At 39.2% G+C, this 21,899-nt stretch overlaps 1 protein-coding gene across 2 annotated transcripts in view; it reads right to left on the bottom strand.

Annotated features, from left to right (window-relative positions):
• Positions 1–21,899, bottom strand: part of inpp5l (inositol polyphosphate-5-phosphatase L) — an 86,902-nt gene that overhangs the window by 29,831 nt on the left and 35,172 nt on the right. Inside the window, exons 5-10 of one of the 2 annotated variants that reach the window (XM_066714549.1) lie at positions 17,461–17,524; positions 16,635–16,738; positions 15,412–15,464; positions 13,215–13,334; positions 11,840–11,924; positions 2,010–2,105 (exon numbers count right to left, since the gene is read on the bottom strand). In XM_066714549.1, coding sequence (XP_066570646.1) covers positions 2,010–2,105; positions 11,840–11,924; positions 13,215–13,334; positions 15,412–15,464; positions 16,635–16,738; positions 17,461–17,524 — 522 coding nt within the window. The remainder of the gene's footprint in view (positions 1–2,009; positions 2,106–11,839; positions 11,925–13,214; positions 13,335–15,411; positions 15,465–16,634; positions 16,739–17,460; positions 17,525–21,899) is intronic. The other variant, XM_066714550.1, reaches the window with a different exon arrangement.

Genomic DNA, 21,899 nt, shown 5'->3' with positions numbered 1-21,899 from the left:
CGGTTTCCGACCCGTGGATCAGCCAAAACTGGCTCCAGTCAATCAGAATCTAAAGGTACAGAAGAGGCAATTAATCACACAGCAAATCTCTGTAGAGGGACCAAAGCCGGTTCTATAAGCGAGATTAATGCTGTACAAACTCTTATCTCAGAAAAGACAGCTTATTTGCAAGTCGCAAAAGAGTGGAATAATCCATCTGGTAAAATCTCACCAAGCACACATCTCCAGATAATTCGCAATGTAAGGCTAGAACTATTCGTCTCACGCAGGTGATAGAAGAAATTGCAGGTTGCTACTGTGAGGAGGAGACAGTTCACAGGCATGGGGGCGGGACTCCTCCTCCCAGCAAGGCCCTACTGGGCAGCTTTGGTACAAGTTTCCACATGATTGGAAGGTCAGAAGGCTCTTCCCATTTGGCAATGGTTGTCTTTTGACTTATCCCAAAGACCTGACATTCTGTCATTCAAAATATCATTCTAACTTTCAATTCAAACACATATTTCCATTGTGGTTGGCTGCTCATGGCCACTCCTAAATTTTATGGAAAGGAATGTAATTTTATGGACCAGTGGAAACAGGGCATTACATTGAATATCTAATATATTAAACTTTTGTTTTTGAACTGTTAAGACCTTGCAGTAGTCCTTGACTGATGATGACTTTTGCACACATATATACTGCATTATAAAGACTTTAACAGTTGTACTCACAAATTACAACTTTTAAAGTTTCCCCCTTCTGATTTTTAATGTATTATTTTATTCTTTCCTTTTGTAATTTATTTTAATAAGGCTAATTATAGTGTTAACTGCCTGATGATTTCTCTCTTTTGAAATCACTCTTGTTCTGAGCTGTGTTCTTCATTGTTATATGGGAAACTGTTCATGAAGTAGCCTGGTTGCAAGCCGGTCACAAAGTTTTTGTGCAGAAAAACCTAGCCTAGGTGGAAGTGTGTTTATGAACAAGGCTAAATAAATGGTAAAATATAGATGACTAAATTGTGCTTTTTTCAGTAATTCATATATATTATTTCATGGTTTCCTGCTTGTAGTCATAATGGGAATGCCAGGGGTGATGAACCCAGGTACAGAGCACAGGAGATAGGTCAGGTCAGGTCGGGCAAGGAGTCAAGGGCTGCCAAACAGGAACAACAGGGGTAAAGCAGTATTCGTGGTCAAGGGAACTAGCATGTGGTTGAGAGATCAGGCGAACAGACTGGTCAGGAGAATCCAAAAGTCGGAGGTCAAAAAACAAACACAAAGGACTGGTAGACAAGAAGGCTAAACACTGGGATACAAGGCTCAGAAATGTCACCATACAGAGAACAAGACTTCACAATAAGTGACTGCAGCAAAGGGAGTTAAATAAGTGAAGCAGAGGGAGGCAGAAGATGGAGGAGGGAGTGTAGTCAAATGGGAGTAAATGGTTGACTGAAGAAGTACACATCGTGACAAGGAATGTTAATTGGTTAATTGTACTTGTTGCTGTGGAATGTCAGAAGCTGTGGCTAGAATTCTGGGGATGATGACCTCTGGTGGTTGACTGGAGAAGTGTGGGATGAAAGCATCACATTGGTATTTGCCATCTAGCCAAACAAATGTGTGAATGTTGAGGAAAAAAATGAAAAAAATAACAACTACCGCAATCCCCCGCAATCAAGACTAGTAAAATAAAGGTATGAGATTAGAATGGTATACACATGTTATCTAAACAAGTGCATTTTAAGGAGGCATTGAAAGGTAGCTCGACATGGTTGATTGTTATTTTTTCAGTGCGTTCAGTTGCATAAACACACCAAATCTGAGAAATTTGAATGTATGTTTACTGTAGTGTCTGTAACTTCATCCACAAGAAGAACAAACACATGAACTAAGAATACACAGAGGAATAGTTTTATTTATATCACAAGAAAATGCATTCTCATTATTTTTTAAATAATGAGAAAAAGTTGATTGAAAGGAAGGACTGAAATGTCTTGCAGAGCTGTCATTAAGATTACTGAATGGTACCTTATGGTCATTGTCCTTCTCTTCACAGATTATCTTCTCCACCTCATTGCTGCTGTCTTTCTTCACTGTCTGGACATCAGCAGATCTGGACAAGGTCTGAGACAAACAAACTCTCAACTACAGCTATTCCATATCAGTGACACTTAATGCCACGGCATGGCACACCAGACCAACGCAACGCAACATGATTAGACACAGACTCAATTTTGTTGTGTCTATGTCGGGTCGGTGCACGTAGTGTGCACGTGAAACCCAGTCATGAACTGTCGGTGGGTGTCCCGTGTTATATTATCAGTCTTTAAATTACACTACTAAAACTGCTAAATAGGCTGTAGAAAAGTGCCATAGCTAATTTAAATCATTGGTTATTATACTGTGTGTCATAATAGTACAAAAAAAAACTTGCACATACTTCACAAAGGTATGTATTGAGCCAAAATGTATCTGTATTGAAAATGTAAATTCCCAGAAATCTACCCAAAGGAAGAGGCTATAGCAGTGCAGTAATCAATTATTTTCCTACTTTATAATTTTCCCAAAGTTCATTTGTAAGCTATATAGAGAATATGTTTGCTTTAAGAAAAAGATATAGGGTAATACAAGAGAATACATATACTGTCAAGTAGGCTATCCTGTTTCCCAGTCCCAAAAAATTAAAATAAAAAGCCTTTCCAAACCTTTCAAAGCACAAATCTTCCAGTCACAATTATCCTCCTTCCATAAACATTTGCGTATATGCATGTTTACTTTGATTATTCAATATAAGCTGTGCTCTATCCAGCCACATGGTCTCACTTCACATCTGCCCTTCCAAGTCACCGTATAGTTGTGGTAGTAATAATTACGCTGTATTATTAATCAGATTGAGTTACTTGTCTGTGTCATCTGCTATTCCAGGGAGTTATTTTGAAGGCTTGAACACAAATGTTTTATTACCGACATTTCTTGACAAATGGAACTGTCACAGATTATGTGGTGTATTGTATAGATGTATAGCAGAGTAAAAATACAGTGAGGGAAAAAAAGTATTTGATCCCTTGCTGATTTTGTATGTTTGCCCACTGACAAAGAAATGATCAGTCTATAATTTTAATGGGAGGTGTATTTTAACAGTGAGAGACCGAATAACAACAAAAAAATCCAGAAAAACGCATTTCAAAAAAGTTATACATTGATTTGCATGTTAATGAGGGAAATAAGTATTTGACCCTTTCGACTTAGTACTTGGTGGCAAAACCCTTGTTGGCAATCACAGAGGTCAGACATTTCTTGTAGTTGGTCACCAGCTTTGCACACATCTCAGGAGGGATTTTGTCCCACTCCTCTTTGCAGATCCTGTCATTAAGGTTTCGAGGCTGACGTTTGGCAACTCGAACCTTCAGCTCCCTCCACAGATTTTCTATGGGATTAAGGTCTGGAGACTGGCTAGGCCAATCCAGGACCTTAATGTCTTTCTTCTTAAGCCACTCATTTGTTGCCTTGGCTGTATGTTTTGGTAGATTGTCATGCTGTAATACCCATCCACGACCCATTTTCAATGCCCTGGCTGAGGGAAGGAGGTTCTCACCCAAGATTTGACTGTACATGGCCCCGTCCATCGTCCCTTTGATGCGGTGCAGTTGTCCTGTCCCCTTAGCAGAAAAACACCCCCAAAGCATAATGTTTCCACCTCCATGTTTGACAGTGGGGATGGTGTTCTTGGGGTCATTCCTCCTCCTCCAAACACAGCGAGTTGAGTTGATGCCAAAGAGCTCGATTTTGTTCTCATCTGACCACAACACTTTCACCCAGTTCTCCTCTTAATCATTCAGATGTTCATTAGCAAACTTCAGACGGGCCTGTACATGTGCTTTCATGAGCAGGGGGACCTTGCGGGCGCTGCAGGATTTCAGTCCTTCATGGCGTAGTGTGTTACCAATTGTTTTCTTGGTGACTATGGTCCCAGCTGCCTTGAGATCATTAACAAGATCCTCCCGTGTAGTTCTGGGCTGATTCCTCACTGTTCTCATGATCATTGAAACTCCACAAGGTGAGATCTTGCATGGAGCCCCAGACCGAGGGAGACTGACAGTTATTTTGTGTTTCTTCCATTTGCAAATAATCGCACCAACTGTTGTCACCTTCTCACCAAGCTGCTTGACGATGGTCTTGTAGCCCATTCCAGCCTTTCCAGCTCTTTGGTCTTGGCTATGGTGGATAGTTTGGAGTCTGATTGATTGATTGCTTCTGTGGACAGGTGTCTTTTATACAGGTAAGAGCTGAGATTAGGAGCACTCCCTTTAAGAGAGTGCTCCTAATCTCAGCTCGTTACCTGTATAAAAGACACCCTGGGAGCCAGAAATCTTGCTAATTGATAGGGGATCAAATACTTATTTCCCTCATTAACATGCAAATCAATTTATAACTTTTTTGAAATGTGTTTTTCTGGATTTTATTGTTGTTATTCTGTCTCTCACTATTAAAATACACCTACCATAAAAATTATAGACTGATCATTTCTTTGTCAGTGGGCAAACATACAAAATCAGCAAGGGATCAAATACTTTTTTCCCTCACTGTACATGTAGCAAGTAGCAACAATATTGTGTAAAAACATATACAGTGGCTCTCAAAAGTTCAAGAAATTGCTCCACTGATCAACACAGAAAATGTCCATAATATCAAAGTGAAAGATATTATCTGCAAATTGTTCTAAATTAATTACAAATACAAAACTGAAAATAGTTGAATGCATAATTAATCACCCCCTTCATTCAATATTTGGTAGAGGCACCTTTGGCAGCAGTTACAGCCATGAGTCTATGTGCAATCTAAGGGCAGGATTAAATAAACAATGTTTGCGCTGCGAGTCGCTCGCAGAAGCATTTGCGGCTACAGAAAGGTGGAATTTCAATTTTAAAGTGAGAAAATAAACTCACCAGTGAGAAACAGCTTATTCCAGACGGGTATATCCAACAGAAGGGCAATGGTAATGCCGACCAGTATCCGTTTATATTAGTTTAGGATACATATTGTTGTTAAAATGTATCAGCCAGCAGTTCACGAGTTGAGTATTCACTGTCACTTACATCCAGATACAGCCTAGAAATCTATGTAAGTATCCTTTCTTACAGTGTATCTGTAACGTAGAACCACGTGCAGTAACGCACTCACCGCAGATTGAATGTGTATCTAATGTATGCATTTTGTAATCGAAGTTCAGACATATCAGGTTTTCAATAATTCATGCATCTCTCTCTATATGGACTCAACACAACTTTTAAGAGATGAACACTGCTTCGAGTGACACTGTTGTTAAAGCGGCAGTAGCGTAAACATACGGTATAATTGCAATTATTAATATTTACACAAATAGGTAAAGCATGGAGTCTGGACGACATTTTTGGAATATGTACAAGCATATTTTGTTGCGTAACTTGCAAGCCAGTACACATCCAATGTTTGAGGTTTGTGCACTGCACATTGGGTGGATTACATATATTAATACACAAATAAATAATCCGTTAAAGGCAAACCAGTACAAACCGCAGCTCAGGCACTCAGAGCTCTCGATATTGTGTTAAACCCGATAGGCCAATCAGGTAGATATGTTTAAGGGGGCGGCTTAACACTGTACTTATTACTTGCATTACTTCCACTGTGCTCATATTACAAGTTATTTTCCGCGAGCTAAAACTACTTTTAGCTCCACTATGACAGAAGAAAGACTTTATGGGCTCGCACATAAGGACCTCACACTAATGTATGTTGATGTTATTGATGAATCAGGCGTCACAACAGGAGACTTGCATTCCCATAGAAACTCCAAAATAGCGTCAGAAACAGCTGATTTCCAATGAACAGTTCCGGCTTATTTTTAGTTTGCTAGTTTCTTCCAATGATAAATGTAACCACTATGAGTTTTCTAGCAGGTGCGTCTGTCACATTAATTAGTTTGATGCGAGACAATAAATCAAGTTTATTTGAACAAACTCCCCAGTGCACAATACAACTACTTCAATCAACGTGCTCTTACATACTCTTCCTGTAAACTCTGACTTCTTACTAGCCACCTCATCTCCTGGTTACGTACTGTTAAAGGCACAGTAAACAATTACAATTACATGACAGTGTCACAATTTGTTTTTAATCTGCACCACTACACATAACCCAGCTAACACACAATGTTGCCACAACATTGTAGCAACGTAGTGTGTTAGCTGGGAAGTGGACGCTGAATAAAATATTTACATTGATCTGTTATTCACCCAACCATTGATCCACCCGCTAATAGATAATGCCTAGGTAAGGGTGTCTGCCAAGAAGAAGAATAAGAAGAAGAAGAAGAAGAAGAAGAAGTACACAGCTTTCATCAATGGCGGCTTCGGTTTTTATTTTATAATTTTTTCTTCTACTCATATTCGTAACCGCTACGAAGTATAGGCTTGTAGTTTTGTGTCAGTTGGGAGATTAATGCTGTGGATTTACAGCATGGAGCTCCAGATCACTGTGTTTGTCTGCTTTATTGGCACATCGCTGCTTCTCGCGGGACCGTCCTGCTCTTCCCCCCCCCCTGGTTTCTCTTCAATTTCAGACTCTGTGATTGGTTCGCGGTGTCTCTCGCGCTGCCCGACCATCCTGGAAGACACACCCTACAAACACATCTCCTTCCTGCTCGCAGGTCCTCATATGCGAGGAGCTGAGCTGCGAGTCCCTCCTGCGACTCTTCTGCAACTTTTCACATTCGCACTTTGCAAACATTTTTGATTTTATCCTGCCCTAAATCTCTACCAACTTTGCACAATTTTAAGCATTATTCTTTGCAATACTGCTCCATCAAGTTGGATGGGGACCTTTGGTGAATAGCATTTTTCAACTCTTTCCACATATTCTCAAATGGATTGAGGTCCGGGCTTTGACTGCGCCACTCCAGGACATTGACCTTTTTGTTTTTAAGCCACTCCAGTGTGGTTTTGGCTGTATGTTTGGGGTCATTGTCCCAGGTCTCTTGCAGACTTCAGCAAGTTTTCTTCAAGGATTTCTATGTACTTTGCTGCATCCATTTTGCCCTCTATCTTTACAAGAGGGGCCGCATTTGGTCCCTGGGCCACACTTTGGGAACCTCTGCTTTACAAGGTTTCCAGGCCCTGACGCAGAGAAGCATCTCCATAGCATGATGCTGCCACCACCATGCTTCACAGTAGGAATGGTGTTCTCAGTATGACGTGCGCTGTTAGGCTTGTGCCAAAAGTAGTGCTTAGTGTTGAGGCCAAAAAGCTCTATTTTGGGCTCATCAGACCATAGAATCTTCCTCCACTTCGTCTCAGAGTCTCCTACATGCCTTTGATGTGAGTTTTTTTTCAACGTTTTGCCACTCTCCTATAGAGGCCACTTTTGTGCCCCGGTATGCCGTATGCACAGTGTAACTCCTTTAGAGTTGCCATAGGCCTCTTGGTGTCCTCCCTAGACAGATTCATTCATCTCTAGGCAGATTCATTTCTTCATCCATTTCTTAATAATGGACTTTACTGTGCTCCGGGGGATATTCAATGGAAATGTTCTTATATCCTATCCCTGATTTGATGTTCCTTTGTCTTCATTATGATTTTTTTGTTAGGAATTGTACCAACCAACTGTGGGACCTCCCAGAGACAGGTGTATTTAACCTGAAATCATGTGGTACACCTTAATTGCACCTTAATTGAGGTGGACACCATTCAACTAATTATGTGGCTTCTAAAGACAATTGGTTTCACCACAGCTCAATCAGGTGTGTCATAGCAAAGGGGGTGATTACTTATGCATTCAATTGTTTTCTGTTTTGTATTTCTAATTAATTTAGACAAATTTGCAGATTATTTATTTCACTTTTACATTATGGACATTTTGATCGGTGGCAAAAACTCTTGATTAAATCCATTCTGATTTCATGTTGTAACACAATGAAATGTGGAAAAGTCCAGGGTGGGTGAATACTTTTGAAAGCCACTGTATATATACACTACCAGTCAAAGGTTTTAGAACACCCCCATTTTTCCAGTTTTTTATTGAAATTTTAGCAGTTCAAGTCCAGTGAATATGAAATATTACAAAGGTAAACGGTAAACTGCCAGGTAAAAAAAAAAGTTTAGGTTACCAAAAACTGAAAAATAATGTACATTTCAGAGTTATATACTCTGTTACTACACCCTCTTAAGCATTATTTCGCAGTGTTACATGCAGCTCCTGTGCATAGTAGTTACACTGTATTCCTACAATGCACACATCTTTTGAAAGCTTATTCTCTTGGCTACCAGCGTGTTTCATTCTCAAACACATCCGATTTACAGTTTCCATGTCGCCGCCATCATTCAGAGCCCAGGGGTTAAACGCACAGTCTGCTCCAGAGAGGGGTGGTCTCATTCAGACGGTCACAGCTCACTCAGTTTCGATTGGATTTCTTTGCAAATAGGCTTGTTTTGTTCAGAACAATATATAATATTTGATGTTCTAATACACAGAGAAGTTCATATCAAATTATGTATAATCGTTGTGTATTAGTACACTGTAAACAGAGATTTCCATCTTGACATTTTGAGCTCTCTATGGGTGTGTGTTGCTTCTACCAAAACGTGGATGGTCATAATTGTCAATATTTTCTGAGCTTTTGTATTCCTACTCAAACCAAGTAACCCCCCAACCCCCCATTTCAGAATGCAGGGCGTAAATGCAGGGGGGGTATACAAAACAAACAGAAGGCTTCACATCATTAGAAAGCTGAGAGTCTCAGCTTTCATTGGATACCAAACACTTGGCAAACAACACAACAGTGAAGAGTACACATGGGATTAAAAAGAAGCACAGGGATTTGGTGTCCTTTTAAGGGTACCAGAGGGGTTTGTCAGCTTAAGGATTCCATTATTTATTTATTTATCTCCAATTATTCATTTGTTCTATGCTTTAATTTCAGAGTACATTGAGATATAAACTGCGTAAATTTCAATAAAAACTGGGAAAATGTAGGTGTTCTAAAACTTTTCACTGGTAGTGTGTATATATACACTCACCTAAAGGATTATTAGGAACACCATACTAATACTGTGTTTGACCCCCTTTCGCCTTCAGAACTGCCTTAATTCTACGTGGCATTGATTCAACAAGGTGCTGAAAGCATTCTTTAGAAATGTTGGCCCATATTGATAGGATAGCATCTTGCAGTTGATGGAGATTTGTGGGATGCACATCCAGGGCACGAAGCTCCCGTTCCACCACATCCCAAAGATGCTCTATTGGGTTGAGATCTGGTGACTGTGGGGGCCAGTTTAGTACAATGAACTCATTGTCATGTTCAAGAAACCAATTTGAAATGATTTGACCTTTGTGACATGGTGCATTATTCTGCTGGAAGTAGCCATCAGAGGATGGGTACATGGTGGTCATAAAGGGATGGACATGGTCAGAAACAATGCTCAGGTAGGCCGTGGCATTTAAACGATGCTCAATTGGCACTAAGGGGCCTAAAGTGTGCCAAGAAAACATCCCCCACACCATTACACCACCACCACCAGCCTGCACAGTGGTAACAAGGCATGATGGATCCATGTTCTCATTCTGTTTACGCCAAATTCTGACTCTACCATCTGAATGTCTCAACAGAAATCGAGACTCATCAGACCAGGCAACATTTTTCCAGTCTTCAACTGTCCAATTTTGGTGGGCTCTTTTTCCTATTTGTAGTGGAGATGAGTGGTACCCGGTGGGGTCTTCTGCTGTTGTAGCCCATCCGCCTCAAGGTTGTACGTGTTGTGGCTTCACAAATGCTTTGCTGCATACCTCGATTGTAACGAGTGGTTATTTCAGTCAAAGTTGCTCTTCTATCAGCTTGAATCAGTCGGCCCATTCTCCTCTGACCTCTAGCATCAACAAGGCGTTTTCGCCCACAGGACTGCCGCATACTGGATGTTTTTCCCTTTTCACACCATTCTTTGTAAACCCTAGAAATGGTTGTGCATGAAAATCCCAGTAACTGAGCAGATTGTGAAATACTCAGACCGGCCCGTCTGGCACCAACAACCATGCCACGCTCAAAATTGCTTAAATCACCTTTCTTTCCCATTCAGACATTCAGTTTGGAGTTCAGGAGATTGTCTTGACCAGGACCACACCCCTAAATGCATTGAAGCAACTGCCATGTGATTGGTTGATTAGATAATTGCATTAATGAGAAATTGAACAGGTGTTCCTAATAATCCTTTAGGTGAGTGTATATATACACCGATCAGCCATAACATTATGACCACCTGCCTAATATTGTGTTGGTCCCCCTTTTGCAGCCAAAACAGCCCTGACCCATCAAGGCATGGACTCCACTAGACTTCTGAAGGTGTGCTGTGGTATCTGGCACCAAGACGTTAGCAGCAGATCCTTTAAGTCCTGTAAGTTGCGAGGTGGGGCCTCCATGGATCGGACTTGTTTGTCCAGCACATCCCACAGATGCTCGATTGGATTGAGATCTGGGGAATTTGGAGGCCAAGTCAACACCTTGAACTCATGATTCATCAGACCAGGCCACTTTCTTCCATTGCTCTGTGGTCCAGTTCTGATGCTTAGGTGCTTTCAGCAGTGGACAGGGGTCAGCATGGGCACCCTGACTGGTCTGTGGCTACACAGCCCCATATGCAACAAACTGCGATGCACTGTGTGTTCTGACACCTTTCTATTAGAACCAGCATTAACTTTTTCAGCAATTTGAGCTACAGTAGCTCGTCTGTTGGATCGGACCACACGGGCCTCCCCACATGCATCAATGAGCCTTGGCCGCCCATGTTCACCGCTTTTCCTTCCTTGGACCACTATTGATAGGTACTGACCACTGCAGATCAGGAACACCCCACAAGAGCTGCAGTTTTGGAGATGCTCTGACCCAGTCATCTAGCCATCACAATTTGGCCCTTGTCAAAGTCGCTCAGATCCTTACACTTGCCCATTTTTCCTGCTTCTAACACATCAACTTTGAGGACAAAATGTTCACTTGCTGCCTAATATATCCCACCCACTGACAGGTGCCATGATAACGAGATTATCAGTGTTATTCCCTTCACCTGTCAGTGGTCATAATGTTATGGCTAATCGGTGTATATATATATAAAATGCTATACTAAGCATGTGATTTAATAATAATTAAAAAAAAAAAAAATCTGTAAATAATGTAGGAAACCAACAATTGTTTATTGAAAAGGGATCAAATAGATCTTTACTTTAATACTGCATTCAATAAAGACTGTATGGGTCCAGAAGAGCCTGTACTTTCATGTTGTGTCGGTGTCTTGTCGAATCGTGCCAGTCTGGTGTGCGGTGGCCTTAACTGTGATAGCATTTGGATTTGAAAGTTCTCATCCAATTAATGTAGTTGGACCAAGACGTATTCAATTAGTACCTATTTTATTTTGTGCCATTTTCAATTTGAAAAAACACCTAATATGATTATTTCCCAGCAAATTGAATAACTTTGTGGAAAATCACTGTGAACATAGAACAATATGATATTGTAGCAAAACAAATCTGTAGACATAACAATGAAATTACAATTACAGTGGTGTCATTCATTCATAGCCTTGATAAATAGTAACAAAAGTTGATTAAACTTAAAAAAATGCAAGTGTGCACACAATTATTTGCTCAAATAAATGAAAATGTAATTTTCTTTTCAGTTATTAGGAACATATCCCTTTTCCCTAAATCCTTTTCCATATGGATACCCCATGTCCCACAATCGAGGGACACCTGTACAATGTTACTGCACAAAAGAAAAATGTACATTGGAACATTCTGGAAATTTAACAGCAGGGTAATCTTTCTAGATTATATAGTACCTGTACAAGACTGAGTGTGTCCAGTCTGAAGTTGAAATCTCCAAAAAGGAAGAATGGGAGGGCAGTATAGCTACCATCTGATACCCTGCAAAAATACAAATACTATTATAAATGAATGTCAAATACAGAATTCTTCCTTTGGATTTGTTTCACATTTTGTCATGTTACAACATGCAAAAAAACTTAAATGTATTGTGTTGGTAAAACCAACACAGAAATTACAGTAAATGGCAGCAATTACAGCTGTGAATCTTTTTGGGTAACACTCTACCATGATTATACATCTGCTTTTATGCAATACTCACCCATTCTTCTTGGTAAAAATGTTGGTGGGCATCAGTGGCGATTCTAGACTGTGTGGCGGCCCTGATAATTCCTGGCGTTATTTATTTTCCGTGAGAGCGGGGGTGGTTGGGACGGAGCTTTCGCCGGTAAGATTGGGGGGGTGGGTGGCAGACGGAGCTTTCGCCAGTGAGGGCGGCGGGGGGGGTTAGGGGGTTGAAGCTTTCGGCAGTGAGAGCAGGGGGAGGTGGCAGACGGAGCTTTCCCCTTTAAGCGCCCCCCCAGCTCAGGGCCCCAGATTCAAATCAGGCTTTGACTGAGCCACTCTAAGATATTCACTTTGTTGTTTTTTTACCCAATACAGTGTCACTATCTCTTATGTCTTAGGTCTTTTGCATACTGAAGCAGGTTTTCCTCAAGGATTTCCCCTTGTGTAGCTCCATCCATTTTGTCCTTTACTATGACAAGCTTCCCAGGTTGCTGCCACCACCATGCTCCACAGTAGGGATGGTGTAACCTGTGCTGTGTTGGGTTTGCACCAGACATAATGCATTGCATTTCCACGTGCCTTTATGCAAATTCCAAGTGGGATTTAACATGTTTTTTTTTTTTCAGAAATGGCTTTCTGCTTGCCACTCTTCCATGCAGGCCAGATTTGTGGAGTACCTGAGCTGTTGTTGAGCCATCTCAGCCATGGAACGCTGTAGGTCTTTCAGAGTTGTCACTGGCCCCTTTGTGGCTTCTCTGACCAATGCCCATCTTACCGGGTTGCTCAGTTTGGGATGGACTCCATTCAACTTATTGTGTGAACCGTGACAGCAATTGGGTGCACCTAAGCTTATTTATGAATGTCATAGGAAAAGAGGTGAATACTTATCTAATGAAGACTTTTCTTTTTCTTTTTTTTTTTTCATCCCCCCTATTTTTTAACACATTGAAACTGTGGAGCAAGTAAGTCAAAGGGGGGAAAAAAACAATTTTGTTGTTGTCTCCTGCCCCCCTTTCCTATCCAACCCCCACCCTCCATTAAGCTGTACATATGTGTACACATTCAACAGTCACTAGATGCTTGTCTGATCTAAGAAAGTCTTACCTATTGATGACATATCTAAGAGCTTTCTCCCTGTTGCCAGAATAGACAGAAGGGCTGGAGTTACAGGCTATGAGGTTGGAGGCATCATGGAATAAGTGGACATTCACTAGGTCAAAGCCCCTATAGAAAACAAACAGAATTAGAGACTGCATGTCTCCAATGTTAAAAACTCAAACACGCAAAACATATTTTATGCTTTATTATTAGTGTAGCACAGCCAGAACTATTGGTTTGGAATAGCAGGCATTCCCCTTTCTTCCAGCATTTTCACTACTTGTTGTTTCTCAGATCAGTCAATCAATCAATTTTCATTTGTATAGCGCTCTTCGCATGGTAACCACAGAGCACTTTACAGAATGAGAAACATACAATAACATTTTTCTTTTTAATGAACCTTGAACAATTTAAATAAACTAAAATAAAGTAAACCAACACAAAAAAAAACATTTGTTACAGAGGGGAGAAAAACAAAAACTCCTATGTATTGCAGGTTGTTATAGGATAAAATAAATATCTGCAGGTCCAAGGCCTAGGCCTAATGGTTGCCTCCCCTCCAGGCAATATAACTGTTACAGTAACAAGAAGATCAGAATGTTTACTTTTTTACAATTAACCGTTCCTTTCGTGTGCAGTGATGTGAGGTAATCCTTTTGTAAAAGTAGTTTAAAAATAACAAATACATAAATATTAAAATAAAAATTGATTGACTGATTATGTACTCTGTTCTAAATGTATATTTAATATCTTGTCTTTCCATATGTTGTTGTCCACACATTTCCTCTCCAAAGTCAATATCTCTGGATAAATCTCTAAATCATGCAGAGCAATTCCTCTGTTAATGTCTTTATAAACTAAATGACTGTATATCCCCACCAATACATTTTAGTTGATGTGATAACATCATAACAGAATCACAGAATAACATATGTATTTTAATGTTATGTTCTAGTGTGGATACTGAAACAGGATTATGTAAAAACTACATGAATCTTTCTGGTCAGTGCTTCGGTAGTATCAGTTGTTCAGTAGTGATTTGATGCCTTGCAGGCATGTTGAGTGTTGTCAAGAGTGCAGAATGCCTAATAACAGTATACAATTAAACACCATTTATCACCCAAGGCAGGCAGTCACTATTTTACCTGGCACAGGGCACACAATTAATGTTCAAACAACAAGCCACCTATGTTTACCCAGTTATTGCCACCATTTTGCTGTGGGTTTGGGCTATTTCATATTTAGCCATGGAAATGATAGAGAAGAGCAAATAGATACTATTATACAGAGAAAATAGAACGTGTTTACTGACACATGTTCTCACTGGGCTGAGCTGAGATAAAACTCTGATTGCGGGAGATAGCCAGCTGTGTTATGTTCATACTGTAGCTACAGCAAATGCAACACACTTCTGCACTAACTACAGCATGGGTCTTTTAACACAAATGGAAAAGGAAAACTAAGAAAAAAAAGGGAAGCTGTGAAATTCACTTGTTTTACTTCACGCTCTGAACACCACAGAATATTAATACATTAAACTAATTAGAGGCATCGCTTTCCAGCTTTTGTAAGCGTTTGATTTTGTGTTCAAATATACAATCTAACTTTCTGAAAGCAACGTTCATAAGCCAAAGATAAACACTTTTTTCAGGTGGCTGGAGTGGGGTAGATAGATGTTAGCTTCACTGTGGTAATGACTACAAAAATACAAAAAATCCTAACAATCCTACTTGTGTTTCTTAACTATATGTGTTCAAAAAAACAAAAATCTACATTTTTACTAGTTCTTTAACACACACCACTCATACACAATAGGGAATGAAACAGGAAATAGCCCAGGAGGAAATTGCTAATTATTTTATATATTTCAATGTATACTGCACAATATGAAAAAGAAGGGCTTTGACTATTGCTTTTTTCTCCTTACTGCTGTAACTTCAACTGAGAAATATAAATATCAGAAATTCCATCAGTACAATAAATAACAAAGCTGCTCATATGTTGTCTTGTGGACACTACAACCTAGTAATTACAGCACAATTAAGTTAGACAAAATATACATTGTTTTATAATTCCAAATGTCCCAAATGTTTCTATCCATATTAACATTTGCTAATAAGACCTTTAGGAGCTGTGTAATATTACAATCCAAAGGGGTTTGTGGTGATCATATCTCAGAAACAAGTTAGCAGTGATGACTTACTGGTTGTGAATAATCCAGCGTGTCCTCATATATCCTTTCCTGGACCACTTGAACTGAAAGAAAGGGGGAAAAAAAGCAACATTCAAATAATACAATACAGAAACAAGCAAGCTCTAAAAATCCCTGTAATCAGTTTTGATATAACAAAATGTTGAGCCCTTACTTAATACGTTTAGATAATACTTATATAGCTGAGACTCTTTTGCCATTCAAAAAACATTATTCCTTCCTTTTAAAACATAGACCCACGTAATTGAAAATGTGGTTTCACAGGGGTATTTTTCTATATTATAAAGAAATTAAACATGGCAGTTTCACCATGTGACCAATCACCTCAGGTACATGTCCTCACAGACTTTTACCTATGTATAAAGTTTCATGAAATTCTGAACAGCGTTTTCAATGTAAGATCTTGACTGGTCAATGTCAGCCATAATGAATTAAGGGAAACACACAATTTGAATAACTTTTAATGTACTTATGTTTAATGAGACACCTGCTAACTTTCAGTTCAATTGATATGGCCGTTTAGGAGGAGTTGCATTTGAAGGCATTGAATTTTGAATCACACATCACTGTCAGTCATCCCCCAAATGGTGTGTAACTGTTTGTCTCATAGTATGAGTTGCTTCAAAATATAAAATAAATAGATTTTTGTAATTTTAGTGATGGAAAAAAAAAAGATTAATAATCTACAAGAACAAAAGCATTCCAGACAGTCAGTTTTGGATAATCAATATATTTGTATATTTGTAACACCTTTGTATTTACTGTTGATATAAACAACTACAGTACATCTAAAGTACACATTGTGTGGGTTTTCTTTTAACTTTCTTTTAAAAATCTTATACAAACAAGTATTTTTTGAGTGCATATGAGTGTGGATCTTTTTCTATTAGAAAATTACAGGGACCATACAATGACAACTCACAGTTGTTCTGAGTTAAAGTGTCTGTGAATAATAATCATAATGATCACCATAACAAATATAGTTTTGTGCTCTGTTCAGAGTCTTCCCAAAATATATACAAGCCCTCAGATCACAGGGCTGTAGAATGACTTTGCAGAGTAGATTGGCTTCCACATTTATAACTTAAAAACTGTGATCATCATTAATCCTGCAGCCACTCTGGGAATTGATCAAGCTCTGCGCTACCATGAGCAGTGCAGCCAGCCCGACATCACAGTTTGCCATTGACCTTCCACGGGTTGTGCACACTCACATCAGGCCAGAAATTCTTTGGGAATTTTTCTTTTTCCACCATGGACACCCCATCCAAACAGCCGATGCATTTGTTCTGTCCAGAGATGGCTTTAAAATCTTTCACTGGAGCAAAGGAAAAAAAAAAGAATAATAATAAAAAAAACACATACAAAGAGCAATCAATAGACTGATGTTATCCTCATCTCTACAGCATACATGATAAGAAGATCCATAATATAGTGATTAGACTATGTTGGTTTGATCCCCAAGTCCTGTTATACAAGAAAACCCGACAGGGCTGTAAAGTTTATGGGCCTTCCATTCGCTGTTTCTTATTAAAAAAATCACTAGGAGCATCACTGGACTCCGTGTAGGGAAATCACAATAGTCCTAAATGGCCGATTTATTACATTATGTATATGACAGCAGATTGCAGTGTACATGGAAGGTACACAGACAATGCGATCTTCATCACGCTTCCTTTCAAATTTGACTGACGCACATTAGAAAGCCTCCATATGGGAAGCCACAAGAGCAGTTCAGTTACTGAGGTCATTAATCCCTGGCTTCTTGTCTCCAGTATGACCTGAATGCAAAATCATATTGTTGTGGTTTTGTAAATTCTCTGTAAACAATAAAAGGGTGATATCAGTATCAAATAAATTATCCTTATTGTTCTTGAAGATGGATGTGTGCTTAAATGTACAGATGCACCACTTCATTACAAAATATATTATATAGTACCACTATGTTCTTCCTTATCATTGGTGCATCTTAATAACAATTATTATTATAGTCTAAAAGACCCAATCATCATCATCATCAATATAAAACATTACTCTTACAGTTAAAATCATACTGGTAGATGTTCTTCAGGGATTTGTGGATGAAGTACATGCTTCCCAGAGCCTAAACAGAATTAAAAATCAAAAACAGACAATTAAGACTCAATGAAAGAACGAGATGTTTGCAATAAGAATAAAGCATATTTTGTTTATTTTTTGTATTTTATTATTAAAGCAAAGTTTGTTTTGTTTTAATTTAAGTTAGAAAGGGTTAGAAAGTACATTAGAGGTAACCTCTTCCCCCCCCTGTACCAAATACTTAATACAACCTAAAGATGGGGCTTCAAAAGTCTTCATCCTGTCCTTTAAAAATCTACCTTTTCACAGCCTTGGCAAAAGTTCATGTAATTCAACACAAATAACATGGACACAACCTTTATAACAACAAAAATATGAAGTAACACTTTAAAAATGTGTGCCCCGATGATGCCTTATAAATAAAAAGTTAACAAGGCATCACTGAAACAAGCTGTATCACGTTTACAGAAAATACTAACATGTCACACAATTATTACCCCCCCTGGATTAATATATCATACCTTTCAGTGTCAATGTTTGCACACCAAATTGCATTTAGAGATGTTGTAAAAAACCTGAGAATTCAACCAGCAACCTGATGTGAAGGCATAACTGTTTGCCATTCATTTTAAAATTAATTATTAACTTGTTTCTCTTTGTTGTATGTATGACAGTTCACTCACTAATCTGGCTCATCTGTGTATAAAGTGTGTAAAGTACAAATAAATCTGTCTTGCCATTATTAAATGTGATTTTCAATTAACACAGCTGAAAGCAAACTGCTTGGATGTAATAAGACAGAATACACATGGTAGCTGACAAGTAAACAGACACTTCACACTTTCCTTCCTTCATAAACCTTTTTGTTGAAGCAGACTACTTGGAATCATTTAGAGACTGGATGCAATTCTCAGTTTACTAAATTACTAGCTATTAAACAAGCAAGAGGGATCAAATGGCCTTATCTAATTTGTAAACTTTCTTATGTTTCTTACATTTACACTTGCACCTCTTAACTAGGCACAGAAGACTCAATGCTAGTATAAACCTCAAGCAATCTTTAATCAGTTATTTTAAGAGGAATTGAGAGTATTTTCATCCTTATAAAAATCTCTATAAACACTTGAAGCATGGCACTATAAGGAAACTACAAAGACCTCTAATGTACTGAGAACAAAGAGGGCGTGGCAGTGGAGAGATTAGGCAGGAATGCCTAGCCCAATACAGGGGAGTGGAGAGAAAGTGTGGACAGTGGGAGGGGTTGAGCTTCCCGCTCTTAAAACTCAGAGACCAGAAAAAACTTTAAAAATCTGATACTTTTAGCAATGTGTTACAAACTTCTATATTTAAACTGCCTTCATTAAATGTCATGTTCTGTTTAGGGCTCTGAGATACTGACCCTGTAAACTTTTCCTTGTTATGTTTTATTTGGGGACAAGTACACTACCGGTCAAAAGTTTTAGAACACCTACATTTTTCCAGTTTTTACTGAAATGTATGCAGTTTAATATCTCAATGTACTCTGAAATTAAAGCATAGAACAAATAAACAATTGGAGATAAAAAACACAATTAACACAATTTAACCCTTTAAACTGACGAACCTCTCTAGTACCCTTATAATCCCATGTGTACTCTTGTGTACACTATTGTGTTGTTTGCCAAGTGTTTGGTATCCCATGAAAGCTGAAACTCTCAGCTTTCTAATGATGTGAAGCATTCTCTGATGTGAAAAAATTGTTTTTATACCCCCCCGCCCGAAATTCCTGTGCAAAATGTGTGCCATGCAAAAAATATGCAATTTGGCCAAAAAAGGAGAGATATTCAAACATGGTGGAAATCTTTGCGTGACATTGGAATATAGCATTTTTTTCCTGTGTCACGAAAACCTGTTTGCGCCTCACAAACTCACCTGCACCACTCCACAGTGCACTGTTATTCCCACTGTTTGAGAACAGTTTTGTGCAGTTCTTGGATGATGATTCATTTTCTGTTATATATATAATTATATATACACTCCCCCCATTTTGTGCCTTGCATACAATTACAGGGTGAACGGCGCAGAATGGATTGCACTGTGCAAAACAGGGTTTTGAATATGGCAAATAATACGCATTTTTGTGCGATAGCCATTTGCGCTGCACAAACCCCACATAAGAAAGATTACAAAGGAGAGGAGGTCATTCGACCCATCGTGCTCATTTGGTGTCCATTAGTAACTAAGTGATCCAAGGATCCTACCTAGTTTATTTTCAAATGTTCCCAAATTTTCAGATTCAACCACATCGCTGGGTAGTTTGTTCCAGATTCTGACAACTCTATGTAGGAAGAAGTGTCTCCTGTTTTCTGTCTTGAATGCCTTGAAGCCCAATTTCCATTTGTGTCCCCGGGTCTGTGTCCCCCTCCTGATCTGGAAAAGCTCCTCTGGTTTGATGTGGTCAATACCTTTCATGATTCTGAAGACTTGAATCAATTCCCCAAGTAGTCTCCTCTGGTCCAGGGTGAAATGGTTCAGTTCCCTCAGGCTCTCCGAGTAGGACATTCTCTTCAAACCTGGAATAATTCTGGTTGCTCGCTTCTGAACTGCCTCTAGAACAGCGATATCTTTTTTGAAGTGTGGAGTCCAGAACTGTACACAGTATTCCAGATGAGGTTTAACAAATGCATTGTAGTCTTAACATTACTTCTCTTGTTTTAAGTTCTACACTTTTGACAATCTACCCTAAGATTCTGTTTGCCTTTTTTATTGCTTCCCCACATTGTTTGGATGGAGAAAGTGAGGAGTCCACATAGACACCTAGATCTTTCTCAGGGGTTACTTCATCTAGTTCTATTCCTCTCATAGTGTAATTTTAGTGGACATTTCTATAACCTGCATGTAATACCTTGCACTTGTCCACAATTAATCTGCCAGGTGTTGGCCCACACCTGAATATGATTTAATTCCCTTTGAATAACCTGTGCTGCCGAGATTGTATCTGCTGAGCCACCTATTTTAGTATCATCTGCAAATTTGACAAGTTTGCTAACTATCATTAATATATATTAGAAAAAGCACATGCCCTAATCCCTGTGGAACTCCAGTAACAACTTCACTCCAGGTAGAAGCGACTCCTCTAATCGACACCCTCTGTTTCCTATACATCAACCAGTTCATAATCCATCTACTTACATTACCCTGAATGCCTACAGCTTCCAATTTGAGGATCAGTCTCTGTTGTGGAACCTTATCAAAAGCTTTCTAAGTATCTAAGTATATTATATCATATGCTTTCACTTGATCTACAGCTGCAGTTGCATGTTCAAAAGACTCTAATAGACATGTAAGACATGATCTGCCTCATCTAAACCCATGTTGACTATCATCAAGAATATGGTTTTCAGTAAGATGCTCCTCTATTTTCTGTCTAATAATGTATTTTTAATTTTTCTCTGTCATATATATATATATATATATATATATATATATATACATACAGTGGGGGAAAAAAGTATTTGATCCCCTGCTGATTTTGTACGTTTGCCCACTGACAAAGAAATGATCAGTCTATAATTTTAATGGTAGGTGTATTTTAACAGTGAGAGACAGAATAACAACAAAAAAATCCAGAAAAATTAATTTCAAAAAAGTTATAAATTGATTTGCATGTTAATGAGGGAAATAAGTATTTGACCCCTTCGACTTAATACTTGGTGGCAAAACCCTTGTTGGCAATCACAGAGGTCAGACGTTTCTTGTAGTTGGCCACCAGGTTTGCACACATCTCAGGAGGGATTTTGTCCCACTCCTCTTTGCAGATCCTCTCCAAGTCATTAAGGTTTCGAGGCTGACGTTTGGCAACTCGAACCTTCAGCTCCCTCCACAGATTTTCTATGGGATTATGGTCTGGAGACTGGCTAGGCCACTCCAGGACCTTAATGTGCTTCTTCTTGAGCCACTCCTTTGTTGCCTTGGCTGAGTGTTTTTGGTCATTGTCATGCTGGAATACCCATCCACGACCCATTTTCAATGCCCTGGTTGAGGGAAGGAGGTTCTCACCCACGATTTGACGGTACATGGCCCCGTGTATCGTCCCTTTGATGCAGTGCAGTTGTCCTGTCCCCTTAGCAGAAAAACACCCCCAAAGCATAATGTTTTCACCTCCATGTTTGACGGTGGGGATGGTGTTCTTGGGGTCATTCCTCCTCCTACAAACACGGCGAGTTGAGTTGATGATAAAGAGCTTGATTTTGGTTTCATCTGAGACCACTTTCACGCAGTTCTCCTCTGAATCATTCAGATGTTCATTGGCAAACTTCAGACAGGCCTGTACATGTGCTTTCTTGAGCAGGGGGACCTTGCAGGCGCTGCAGGATTTCAGTCCTTCACGGCGTAGTGTGTTACCAATTGTTTTCTTGGTGACTATGGTCCCAGCTGCCTTG

This window comes from Amia ocellicauda, chromosome 9 (genome assembly GCF_036373705.1).
Source record: "Amia ocellicauda isolate fAmiCal2 chromosome 9, fAmiCal2.hap1, whole genome shotgun sequence".
Lineage (NCBI taxonomy): Eukaryota > Metazoa > Chordata > Actinopteri > Amiiformes > Amiidae > Amia > Amia ocellicauda.
This window is presented reverse-complemented; position numbering and strand designations above follow the sequence as displayed.